The sequence below is a fragment of the Coffea arabica genome, chromosome 4c (genome assembly GCF_036785885.1).
Source record: "Coffea arabica cultivar ET-39 chromosome 4c, Coffea Arabica ET-39 HiFi, whole genome shotgun sequence".
Lineage (NCBI taxonomy): Eukaryota > Viridiplantae > Streptophyta > Magnoliopsida > Gentianales > Rubiaceae > Coffea > Coffea arabica.
In genome coordinates, this window is record NC_092316.1 from 29,283,035 (window position 1) to 29,296,135 (window position 13,101).

A 13,101-nucleotide genomic window follows, 5' to 3' on the forward strand; every position below is an offset into this window, starting at 1 on the left:
CTACCCTTGTAGATAGGCTATTGCACGTTTGAAAATTGTGGTATTCATAAATTCATAATGCCATACCATTTTAGGCCTACCCTGGCAAATAAAGGGTTCCTTAGGTCACGTTTCATTTCGAATTGCATGTTTTCCTGTTTTGATAAAATGGCATCATGCATAAACCCTAGAAAGGGAATGCCATTTAGGGGATCCCGTGTTAGGGTTAAGCCACCTTGTGTCTCGGATACTTAATCCAACGAGACTTGCACGTTTACATTTTGTACCATCCAAAGGGGTAGTGTACAAGGTAAGTTAGGATCCGATCATTTGCATAGAGCGATCTTTGGAATATGAGCATCTAATAATCACTTTTTGGCCATTTTATCAAAAATTGGTAAAAATCCCTTGCGCAAAGGACATTAATTTGAAAAAATTCACAAATGATTCCTCCTATTGAGACAATAAATAAACTGAGACCAAAATTTGATTTTAGAAGGCTCATAGGATAATGCATTGTAATAAATTTTTTTTGAAACTAGCAGTGGATGACTTGATTTTTTAATAGGTTCCCAATTCCATTCAATCCATTGGACCATTTCATTCATCAATTTCATCCAGTCCATTTTATCAGTTTGTTCAATCTAGTTGATTTTTGAATAAATCACCAATTTCATTCAATTCATTTGATTAGTTAGGGCAATTTTGTCGATTTTCGATAAATCATCAAGTTCGTCCGATTCATTTGACCAGTTTACCCTTTTAGGGCAATCTGGTCAATTTTGAATAAATTTTTGATTTCATTCAATTCATTTGACCAATTTCATTTCTTAGGATGATCCGGTCCATTTTGAATAAAATTTTCAATTTCGTTCGATCAAGTTCCTTTTTTAGGATGATTCGGTCAATTTTGAGTAAGTTTTAAATTTCACTCAATTCATTTGACCCGTTTCCCTTTTTAGGGTAATTCGGTCGATTTTAAATAAATGATCAATTTCATTCAACCCATTTGACCAATTAGGGTTTCAATGACGAAATTCAAATTTGGAAACCTAGTCGATTTTGAGAAAACCCTTCATTGCATCCGGCCATCTGATCGGTTGGGGTTTTGACCCGTGCTTCACTAAGAAAATTTGTTAACGAATTCCAATCTCTCCAATAGGAAGTTCATCAAGGTCAAACTCGTGCGTTTTTGCAAATTCTTGTATCGATCAAAAGTGATCAATCCATTCGCATGTTGTCCTCATTAAGACAAGTGTCTCTCGTCACTCCAATTGACCAAATTTTTCAAAATTATTTTTCACTCAACGAGTTGATCAGATCCATCAGGTAGGGTATAGTGCCTACCTCAGAGGATTATATTTTCATGCTAGGCCTACCCTTGGCACAAAAGGGCTCCCCCATAAGACATGCATCCGAATTTTTTGGATATTTACTAACTCTTGTTTTTTTTTCTTTTCCTTTTCTTTATTTTATTGGAATAACTAAGCGAGGGTTAAATCTAAAGGCAATCTTTCAAAAATTCTCAGGTAATGTTCAAACATAGCTTCTCGTCGAAGCCCCATCATAACTCGATCCCGTAGTAAAGCCCAAAGGAATCGTGTAGACATGAGTACTCGGCCAGAATCGTCTGATAAGACCGCTGCAACTACCCAACTGGAAGCCACAAGTCCCGGGGTTCAGTTGACTGAATTACTCACCAAATTTGGGGAAATGACATCTGAAATGGCCGCGCAAAAGAAGTTGATCGACGAGCTTGTTAGTAGTGGAGTGCAGCCCGAGCTTGCGCCCATCAAACAACCAAAATCCGAACCATTTGTCATTCCTCCAATTCAAACCACTTTTGAGGGAATTTTTAACCCGCAGTATACCTATACTCAAAATCCTCCGTTCTATCCTCCCTATGGGCAAGGACTTCAACCTCAAGGTGGTCCAGACATGCTTCAGAATCTACAAGCTTTTTACCAGACTACTGCAGAGCTTTTCCTACCAGACCACACTGTCCAAGCTAAACCAGAAGTAGGAGAATCTTCTGCTCCTGTTGATATGAGGTTGCTTAAGCGCCTCGATCGTTTTGATGAATTCATAAGGAAAAGTCAGGGGTTGAACAAACAAGGAGTCCTGGATTGCAATGAGCTTTGCCTTTTCCCGAATGTGCAGTTGCTTGAGGGGTTCAAAACCCCGAAATTCAACAAGTATGATGGGACGGGCAATCCCAAAACACACCTCCGATTGTTCGCCAACAAGTTGGGTAGGCCAACAGATGATGAAAATCTGCCTTTAAGGTTATTCCCCGAAAGTCTGGAGGGAGATGCACTCGACTGGTACTCCAACCTGAAGCCCGAAAAAGTGAAAACCTGGATTGATTTATCCAATGCTTTTGTGAGACAGTACGAGTATAACTGCAAGTTGGCTCCGACACGGACCACGTTGGAAGGAAAAAAGAGAAAACCCTCTAAGAACCATAAGACTTATGCTAAGAGATGGAGGAAAATAGCCGCAAAAGTCAAGCCACCAATGACTGAGGACGAAATCATACGCAGCTTCATTAAGGCACATGATCCGCCGTACTTTGAAGAAATTTTTCGAATGACTGGGTGTTCCTTTGCCGAGATTGTCAATAAATTGGAAGAATATGATGAGTTTATGAGGGCAGGAAAGATTATTAACGTGTCAGCTCTAAAATCGCAATTGGAAGCGATGCAAAATCAAGGCAGCAGTAACAAGAAATCCCCATTCAAAAAGAGAGAAGAGGAGGCTTCATTTGTCTCGAATCGAAGCCCTGCTCCCCAACCGAGATACCGACAGGACCCCACCTATTCACCCCGTTACCCGTATCAATCACACCTTCAACCTGTGCACCATACCACTAGTAACCACCCTCGACCTCGACCAAATTACCCAAACACACCTACAACACCATTTCATATTTCTCCACATAACTTTCAAACTAGACCTCGCTCTCCTTATCATCCAAGACCCACCTTACCTGTCAACCATAACTACAATTATCAACAGACCGCTGGCACCCAAGACCCGGCCCGATATAGAACTTTTACCAATTTAGGTCGGCTCTTGGATCAACTATATGAGCAGCTCAAGGCCGCAGGGAAAATTGGTACAATACCTCCTAAAGTCTATGCTAAAGGAGTTCCCCCTGGTTATAATCCTCAATCTTTTTGTGCCTATCATTCTGGAGCTCCTGGACATTCTACTACCAATTGTTGGGTACTTAAACACAAAATTCAGGACATGATTGAGGTCGGAGACATAATTTTGAAAGGGAGAGAAGAACAAGGACCAAGTATAAGTATAAACCTCTTTCCCAGACACAAGGACACCTTTGAGGCATCCACCTCCAATGACGAAATTTGAAAATCCTGAAAGAGCTCTGCACATTTTGGATGGCTGACTATCCTCCCTCTCGAAGGGAATTTCGATAAATCTAGGGGTTGTCATTTACTAAAATTCACGAAAATTTTTTCTTGCATATGTGAATAGCTTAACGAAAGCATCTTTTGCAATTGAGTTTTGTCTTGTTTCTGCTTTGATTTGGAGTTTTCATGAAATGCACAATTTGTTTTATTTGTTTATTTGATTATTGTCCTGAATTTTTGTTAATTCTTTGAGATGGCCAAAGGTGAAGTTGTTTGACCCTTTGAATATTATTGTTCTGGAATTTGATGAAGCCCTTCATTGGAAATCCCTTCATTAAAAATCCCTTCGTTGAAAATCCCTTCCTCGAGAAAGCCTTCATTGAGAAAGCCATTGGAAATCCCTTCATTAAAAATCCCTTCGTTGAAAATTCTTCCCTTGAGAAAGCCTTCATTGAGGAGACCCTTCTTTGAGAAAGCCTTCATTGAGAAAACCCTTCATTGAGAAATTCTTTCATTGAGAAAATCCCTTTCCTGCCAGGATGGAAGCTGATTGGTTAAAGCAGCGTCATCAACGATTGATTCTGATTGATGTAAAGCAGTCGAATGCTATGTGCCATAGCCAATGTTGCCAAAATGCATGGCCTGTGTTCATAACAAAAAGATCCGCCACCGATTCTTTGAAGAAAGGAATCAAATGCTAAAGTGATTTTGCTATTGAAAGATGAAGTCAAAGGCGAATTTGTTTCAAATTGGCAAGGGCCATTCATTGTTCAAAAGGTATTGTCTGGCGGAGCACGCATTTTGGCAGAGATGGATGGACAGACATTCCCTCAACTTATCAACTCAGACACGTGTAAGAAATTCTTTATTTGATTATGCAAATTTCTTCTAGGAAATCGTGCAAGAGACGAGGCAAAAGTCAGGCCATCTTCCTTTTCGATCAAAACATTTCATCCCTAGTCATCCCCTTTGAGCTATCAGAACAATAATTTTCGTTTGGCAACCCCTGAGAATTGCAAACCCCACACTGGGGCAAATTCATTTTGAAAAAGACGATCAGAAAGGAAAAGAAAACCCTATACTGGGGCAAATTTATTTTGAAAGAGAGATGAAAAGGAAAAGAGAACCCCACACTGGAGCAAATTTAGTTTTTGAAAGAAAAATGCAAAAAGTGAGAAGAATGCAATGAAGAAAATACAAAGAAAGAAATATCCAATCAAACTGGGGCAAATTTCCTCGGTTTCGTTCAAAATTGGAGATAATTTCAAAATGATGCAATCTCAGGTTATTTCACACCTCTCATTAAAATTTGCTTTCAAACCTCAACTTTTCTTGAAAACACCTCCACCTGATCTCATTACAAAAGCCCAAAGTCCTGGCTATCGTCACTTGTTGTATTTCTATTAGGAAGTTTGCTAATCAACTGACAAGTGATGTCCATGGTGCCTTCGCTTAAGTCTATAAGGGAAGCGCATTTTACTGATGTCAGCAATTTTTCAACTTACATTTCTGAGGCGATTATGGTTGAGCTCTTCCATTGCTTCCTTAGGTGAAAACCCGAAAGGACACCTCAAAAGAAAAGGAGGAAAAGAAAGAAAAAAGAAAAAAAAACAGAAAAGGGTGGGGCCAACCTTGGTGAAAATCCGAAAGGGTGTCGAGGTAGGGTTTTGCAGCAAGCAAGCACGAGGAGGAACAGCTGCTGACTTAGTTCACTTAGATTTCTCCTCATTTTTGTAATATTTTTGCCAATGCTGAATCCCAGAACAAGGATATCCAGAGATTCGAATATGACATCCGTTGGCCAAAACTGTGTCATTTTGTAAAACATTCTTTTGCATATACATTCTTAAAAAGCTCATTTTTTTAAATTACTTGCATTCATGGCATTTTTGTAGAATGTAAGCACAAATGGTTATGTGTGCATTCTTGTGCATATTCATTTTTACATGACATGTGATTTTTCTTGCATACATCATTCTTTATCATTGAATTGTGGTGAATAACAATCCTCTTGGTTTATTGAAAATCCTTGGATATCAAAGGCCTTATAAGCATTGGAAGTCAATGGAATTTGATTAGATCACAGAGCAAAGTTGAGTTTTCGAAGTATCAAGGGAACACATCAAAGTACTCATGTTTACACATTTCTTGAGGGAGGAATTGATCGGATGGTGGTGGTATCGTTTGTTTTATTTCTTTTGCAGGTACATGTTCGGTTTCAAATAACGGAACTGGGGCAAATTTTTGAACTGTGAGATGTCGTCCAAGAATTGAATATTCATGGTTCGAACAGAGGAAAGGGATTGAATCAAAGTTTTGAGGAAAAACAATAATACCATAAAGCAGATCGAGAGATCGGTGACGATAATTGAAATGGGGGCAAATTATTTTGAGAAGATCTTTTTAAAAAAAAATCATCAAAAAAATAAAAAATAATAAAAAAATCAATCAAAAACCAAAAGCGAAAAAGAAGAAAAGAAAGAAAGAAGCACAAGATAGAACAAAAGGGGTGGAGGCGACCTTTGTGAAAATCTGAAAGGGCACTAAGTGTTTCAGCCAACATCAGACTCCAGAGCAGAGATATTTGAAAGGGTCAAGGATGACGTTTCATGCTAAAGGTTTTTCACAGTATATGATCATAATCATGGGATTTGGGCAAGTGACAATCTTTTGAGCTGTTCATCCCTGAGAAAGCACAATGGAACAACGAACAGTTGACGATCTTGATTCCAGACAAGGAAGTTTGTTTCAATGAAATGTCAGAAATTAGAAGCCTCCAGGTGGCTTGATGTGAATAGCTTGCCGCCAACCTCGGCAGGACCGGGTCAACCTCGGCAGGACCGGATTTTATCCCGCTGACCGTTCATATTTCGTTGGGACCGGGTTTCATCCCGCTAACCTCGGCAGGACCGGGTTTTATCCCGCTGACCGTTCATATCACGTTGGAACCGGGTTCTATCCCGCCAATCTCGGCAGGACCGGATTTTATCCCGCTGACCGTTCGTATCACGTTGGGACCGGGTTTTATCCCGCCAACTTCGGCAGGACCGGGTTCTATCCCGTTGACTGCTTATATCATGTGGGGACCGGGTTTTTATCCCGCCAACTTCGGCAGGACCGGGTTTTATCTCGCTGATCGTCCACACCCCGTCAGACTCAGGTATTATCCCACTGACCAATTCATCACTGGGGCAAATTTTGGGATAAATTTTCAAATAAATTTGATACAGTTACACAGCGACTAGCCGTGGGTCAGTCCCACTAGTGAGCATTTCCTTTTATTCCGCCACTAGCCGTAGGTCAGTCCCACTAGTGCGCATTTTCTTTTTATTCCTGCCACTGAACATGGGTCAGTCCTACCAGTGAGCACTTCATTTACATTTCTGTCCGGGTCTATCCCGTTTACATTTTTGTCCGGGTCTATCACGTTTTTAAATTCTTGTTCAGGTCAGTCCCGTTTTAAATTTCTGTTCGGGTCAGTCCCGTTTTAAATTCATGTTCGGGTCAGTCCCGTTTTAGAATTCCTGTTCGTTGGAATCATTTTGCAGCCAAATAACACAGGTAAGTATTTGGTGTCTACTTCTTTGTCTCAAGTTTTTCCAAAACTCAGACAAAGAGGGGCAAACTGTAGACACCAAAATTTTGGTTTTGAATTTTATTTATTTAATTAGTTTAATTTGAGATTTATTTGTTTCAATTTTAGGTTTATTTTAGTTAATTCCTGTTTCGTGTCTCTTATTTTAATTAGTTTACGAACATTTATTTTATCTACTAATTCAAAAAGAAAAAGAAGAAAAGAAAAAGAAAAAAAGACAAATTGTTCACAAAATATGTTTATTTATTTTTTTTAATTCAATCTTTTGACATTTTTATTTATTTTTGTTAAGTTATTTTGAAAAAAAGGAAAAGAAGAAAAACGATGAAAAAGGAAAAGACAAAAGAAAAGAAAATGGAGTTTGCACTTTGTTGTTTCTAGTTTATTTATTTTTATCCAATGTTAATTAAATTATTTTTGTTATTTATTTTTATTATCAAATTTGTTTTAATTAATCTAAAAAAAAAGGGAATACACGACAGCAAGCTGCGTTTTTTCGTAGCTTGCAAAGAAAGGTTCGGGCAGCCCTTGGCTGCAAATATAGAAAGGATGGTTAAGGGTTTAGGGTTGGTTTTTCTCCCATATAAAAAGAAAAGGATGAGAGCCAGAGGGGGGCGGCGGACAGAGATAAGAGTGAGAGAGGTTGAGAGGGTACAGAATGGGTGAAGTTTAGCAGAAAACAAAAAAAGCAAGAGAGAGAGCTATAGAGGAGACGGGGAGGTTTTGACGGCTAAAACTAGAGAGAGCAGAGAGAGTTTGGGGGGTTGAGAAAAGAAAGCATCGACTGACGGCTGGAAAATTGGAAGGGAGAGGCCGAGAGAGAGTGACGGCAGAAAGAAAGAAACCGAGAGGGCTAGAGGGAGAGCTTGGGCTGGACAGTAGGGATCTGAAGGAAGAAAAGAAGACTTTGAGAGAGTAAATAGGAGAGGCGGCGAAGGAAGGAAAGCTGCAGTAGCCATTGAAGTCGAGATTCACTACTGCCACCATTTCAGCCCTCCATCGCCACCAGCAGATCTTCACCGAAGGTATTTCAGTCATGGATTCATGCCAAGTTTGGATTTTTCTGCTGTTATTATTTGGTTTATGATTGAGGAACGCATGGGGTTTTGACCTGGGATTGTTAGCGGCAGTAGTTTGGTTTCCTCGGTGATGGTTTTATCATGAACTTAAGATGCTTGTGTGGGGTGTGTATAGCTGATGATTAAGATAAACAAGCCCAGCAAAACGTAAATCTTTTCTTCCTGTTATTAGATTCGCATGACCTGTCATGTTTGCTACCATAGGTGAGTCCAGGAGAATAGCCAAAGGTCGAGAGAGATGGTTTGTTTTTGCTATTTCCTTACGTTGCCGTGCATTTCATAGGCTAAAGGTGTTCCCTTTTCGTAGTTTACTGGTTTACTTTTTGTATGACTTTGTTTGATGATCTTGTATCCTGGAATCAGATTATCTTAGGCTGAAGTTCGTGTATAAGAATCCGCTGCTGCAACAAGCTTGAGGTTCTCGGTTTATTGCAGCAGCATGGACAGTCTTGTCTCTCTTTGGTTGCTGGAATTCGTTAGTCGTTTGAAGTGTTTGGATTGCTGGTTATTTGACAGAGTGCCATGTGCATGCTTGTCGTGAATCCCTTGCTTTACATCTGTGCTGCATTTTCATATCTAATAGCATTATTGAACCTATTAGGAATAGGTAGGTGCATCATGTGTGTTGCCAATAATGCTGTGATGAAGTTTTAGCAAGTTTTGGTTAATAAGCTTGGGTCAAAAAAAATGAAAATCTGTTCTACGTTGGGTGTTTGTTGCTGTGAGAATGCAGGCTGAATGTTTGCATGGGTTTTGGTTTCAAAAGAAAATGTTTCAGTTGTTCTTTGTTTCATGGCATGACGATGGCGGTTCATGCATTTAGTTCCTCCCAATTTTGTGCCAAGATAGTACTAGTCCATACAGAAATTCTCTTGTGATAATCTTCTTTATGCACGAACAAAAACCATCAGCTCACTTTCATTCATGAAACCAGAGCGAGGTGAGCGAAGTTGCTGCAAATCCTCACGTTGCTTTTCTGCATTTTATGCTCGGTGGTTTTGATTGTGTTTGGGGTGAGATTAACAACATGGGCTTGGGGTCATTGCATTTGTGTTTGGTCTGGTTTGAGTTGTTTCATCAATCTGTCCCGGTTGGAATGAGGAAAGTTGCAGCTAGCTTCGCATTGCAGCTAGCTTAGAATTGCAGAAACCTTCATCAGCTGCTGGAACTTTTGGCAGAAAGCTTTGTTCGTTGTTTTTTGCATGAAACCATTTGCATGAAGATTTTCCTCATTCTGGTTCCGCCATTTCCTTACATGCATGATAAGCTAGATAAGAACATGAGGTTGGGTTTTGGCTTGAGAGGTTGTGAATCTGTCAAGGCGAAGTAGTAGAAGCTTAGCATGAGAAAATTGCAGAGAATTTTGCTGCACTCTTCCGTTTCCTTTCGGTCAATTCAAGTTCTTTGCTTGAATCCCGCAACCAAATCTTTATGTTTGTTTTAGTTGGTGTTTGGTAGTCAAGACCTTGGAGTTTTGGTGAATTCATTTGCATGATGAAATGGATGGAAGGTTGCAGCTGAATTTTTCAGAAAAAACAAATCTGTGAATGAAGAAGAAAGCATCCGTTTGCATGCATGCATTTTTTCTAAAATTATACTTTGGCCCCCAAGTTTTCCTTTGTCTCACTATGGCTCAAATAATTGAAAATTGATCAATTTAATCCCTTAAATTTCTTTAATTTTTTTTTGCAATCAAGTCTCTACTTTGTCTTAATTTCTTAAACATGAGTTGTCTGCTTTCTTTCAAGTGCCTTTGACTAATTTAATTTATGCTTATTTCTATTTTTGCGATTGTTTGTTAATAAAGTGATGCCTTGACCTTTTTCCTTTATTTTTGGAGGGTAAATAAGTCATTTCACCCCATTAGAGCTCCAACTCAAGGGAGGTACACATTATCCCTTATTTTTGACTTTATTTGATCCTATGTGCGTATATGTGTCTTATGTGTGCAATTGCATGACTTTAAGTGTTTATTTCCTTTCCATTTTATTTATTGCTCTAGTTGCTTAGTTTTTGCTTTAAATTTAGTTCAACTTTGATCATTTAAAAGGCACTTGAATGCCAATTTGTAATAGTTAGGTATTTCTTGCAACTGTTTATTTTATTTCCCCCTTTTAGATTGTAGTAGGCTTCCCCCTAAAACTGTAATAGTTAGGGTCTTGATTGCCTTATGTGTTTTGCATGTCTATGTGCTATGTGTTTAATCGCTTTCTTAGGTTTTGGCATCTAGATATGCATGCCTATGTGTTATGTGAATTATGTGCTTACATGTCTACTTGCTTTAATTATGCATATTACTTATATACGTGTATGATGGATGCAAATGCAAGTAACCGTGGCCAGTCCAATGCTAGTCATGGCTGTCTCCTCGAGCTCTTACAAGTCCAATGCTTGTGAGAGAGCGCTAGAAAAGGGTTAGTCCAATGCTAGACCCAATAGGCCATCTTCTCTTGTTTGTACATATTTGCATGTTTCACTACATTTCATGCATTTTTCTTAGTTTTCTAGCATTTGGCATGCTCCTCCAATCCTTTCCCCTTCATTTTAGGTTTTTGCCTCCTCATGCTAGTTATAGGGTACATTTGCTTGAGAGTCCCCTTTCGATAAGGGAAACGAGCGAGTGTGGCTACAAAATAGCCTTAGCACGCTAGTTCCCCCTTCTAATCAAAGGAAAAATCAAAGTCATGAAATTAGGAGTCATTCCCGTACCCGACTTGATGCATTCCTCTAGGTTCATATATTCTCATTTTTATCATATCACTTTTCTCACTTTCTTTATCCACATTTTTATCATATTACATATATTTTTCTCAATCCACATGCCATGTTTGCATATCTTTCTTCTTTATCATTTATTTTCTATCTCACGAATTGCATCCAATTGCACTTACATGTATCTACTATCATATTTTCATCCATTTGCAAATAAGCACCTTTATTTTCTCAATCTGCACACATGCATTTGACTTACATTTGCACATATGCATGTTTTTCTTACATTTTCACACTTGCACTCATACTTGAGTCTCCATTTGCATCATTCGCGACCTCTATGAGGACTTTCCTTATTGGCCACCACAACTCATGTGGTTGGGACCAAAAAGTCTCGTAAGAGACATTTTAGATTTAGGATTGTATTTCTTTTTTCATATTCATTAGTCATATCCAACATGCAACGCATATTTTGGGTAGAAGAATTAGGAAAAGTGGGGCTAAGTCGCGCAACTAGCTTTGGCTAGGGTAAGGAAGTGCCTTAGGCTTTGCCTTTGCCTTCTTCCTTATCAAATGTGACCCCCGATCCCTTTCTTTGGTTACGAAAACCTAAAAGTTCTTTAAAAGGGTTTGTTTACTTTTCCGTTCAAAAACAAAAAATCATTTTTTTGGGTGACTTGGTACACCCTAACTCTATACCAAGTGGCGACTCCATTTTTCATCCAAAAAATCCTTTTTGAACTTTATTTGACCAAACTGTCGCATTTCACAATCCCACGGCCTTTTATTTTCACTTTCACACACGTTCACATATATATCTCATACACTACTTTCACACCATTTCAAAAAGTGGGGCGCGACAGGGATCATTTCCCGAGCTGGCTGGTGGCGCAGTGGGGCGTGCACCTGGCAAGCTCGGCATTTCTGTACCAGTTCTGCGGCATCTTGGAAGACGGAGGGCCAATAGTAGCCCAAGAGAAGGCACTTTTTGGCCAATACCCCGGGACCCCACATGTGCCGCACATATCCCTTCATGGATTTCGTGAAGGACGTAGTCACCTTCCTCGGGAGTCACGCACTTTAGCCAGGGAGATAAGTATGACCTCCTGTAGAGGGTTCTCCCAGCGTAGGCGTACTTGGCAGCTCTGAGCTGGATCCAGCGAGCCTCGATTTTATTCTCAGGGAGGGCACCCGAGCTGAGGAAGTTTACGAGGGGGGTCATCCAGGTGGCCGAGTTGTCTATAGCCAGGACCTGGACCTGGTCGATACTTTTCTGCTTTACCACCTCTACCAAAACTTCCTTGTTCAGGTGCGCAAACGAGGAGGATGCCAGCTTTGACAGGGCATCTGCACGCTTGTTTTGCGATCTTGGCACCCGCTCGATTTCAAATGTATTAAACAGGGTTATTGCCTCCTGCACCTTGGCCAGATATTTCTTCATGACCTCCTCCTTGGCCTCGTATTCCCCGCGAACTTGGAGGACAATGAGCTGAGAGTCGCTCCGGACTTTAATCGCAGTTACACCCATCTGGTGGGCTATCCGCAACCCCATCAATAGGGCCTCATACTCAGCCTCATTATTAGACGCGGGGAAGTCGAACCGGAGAGCATAAGTCAGCTCTTCCCCGGTTGGCGAGATGAGCAGCAGACCTGCTTCGCTTCCCTCCTTGCTGGAGGCCCCCGTCTACGAACAGTACCCATGGCTCCTTCAGCCGTACATCCTCGCGCAGAGGGCTTAGCTCGGTTAGGGTCAAGCTGGCCCCCTCAGCAAGGAAGTCTGCCAAGGCCTGGGCCTTGATGGCTGTGCGAGGCTGATAGCAGATGTCATGCTCGGCCAGCTCGACGGCCCATTTGGTCATCCTGCCCGAGACTTCGGGTTTGGTGAGTATCTGCCGTAGGGGCTGGTCGGTCATGACGACAATGCTGTGGGCCTGGAAATAAGGTCGGAGTTTTCGGGCAGAGTGCACCAAAGCCAGGACCAGTTTTTCAGCCGGCGTGTACCGCGTCTCCGGCTCTTGTAGAGCACGACTGACATAATATATCGGCCTTTGAACCCCCCTGTCCTCCCGCACCAAGACCACACTAACGGTTTCGTTGCAAGCAGACAGGTATAGGAACAGGGTCTCCCCCTGCTCCGGGGCGGTCAGAGTGGGTAGCTCTGCTAAGTATGCCTTGAGGTCGGCGAAGGCTTTCTAGCACTCCTCCGTCCATTGGAAGTGTTTAGGCGCTTTTAGGATGCGGAAGAAGGGCAGCCCCCGGACCGCGGAGCGCGAGAGGAATCTGTTTAGGGCGGCCATCCTTCCTGTGAGCCGCTGGACCTCTTTCACACTCCTTGGGGGGGCCATGTCCGTGATAGCTT

General features: G+C 41.0%; 1 protein-coding gene across 1 annotated transcript; it reads right to left on the reverse strand.

The window, feature by feature from the left end:
• Positions 1-11,574: 11,574 nt before the first annotated feature.
• On the reverse strand, positions 11,575-12,294 carry LOC140004759 (uncharacterized). Its single transcript, XM_072044903.1, has one exon. It carries the CDS (start codon positions 12,292-12,294, stop codon positions 11,575-11,577), a length of 720 nt encoding a protein of 239 aa, XP_071901004.1.
• Between the last annotated feature and the right edge of the window lie 807 nt (positions 12,295-13,101).

Coding starts and splice junctions, on each gene's coding strand:
- LOC140004759 (XM_072044903.1), bottom strand. CDS start 12,294: ATGGGGTTGCGGATAGCCCACCAGATGGGTGTAACTGCGATTAAAGTC.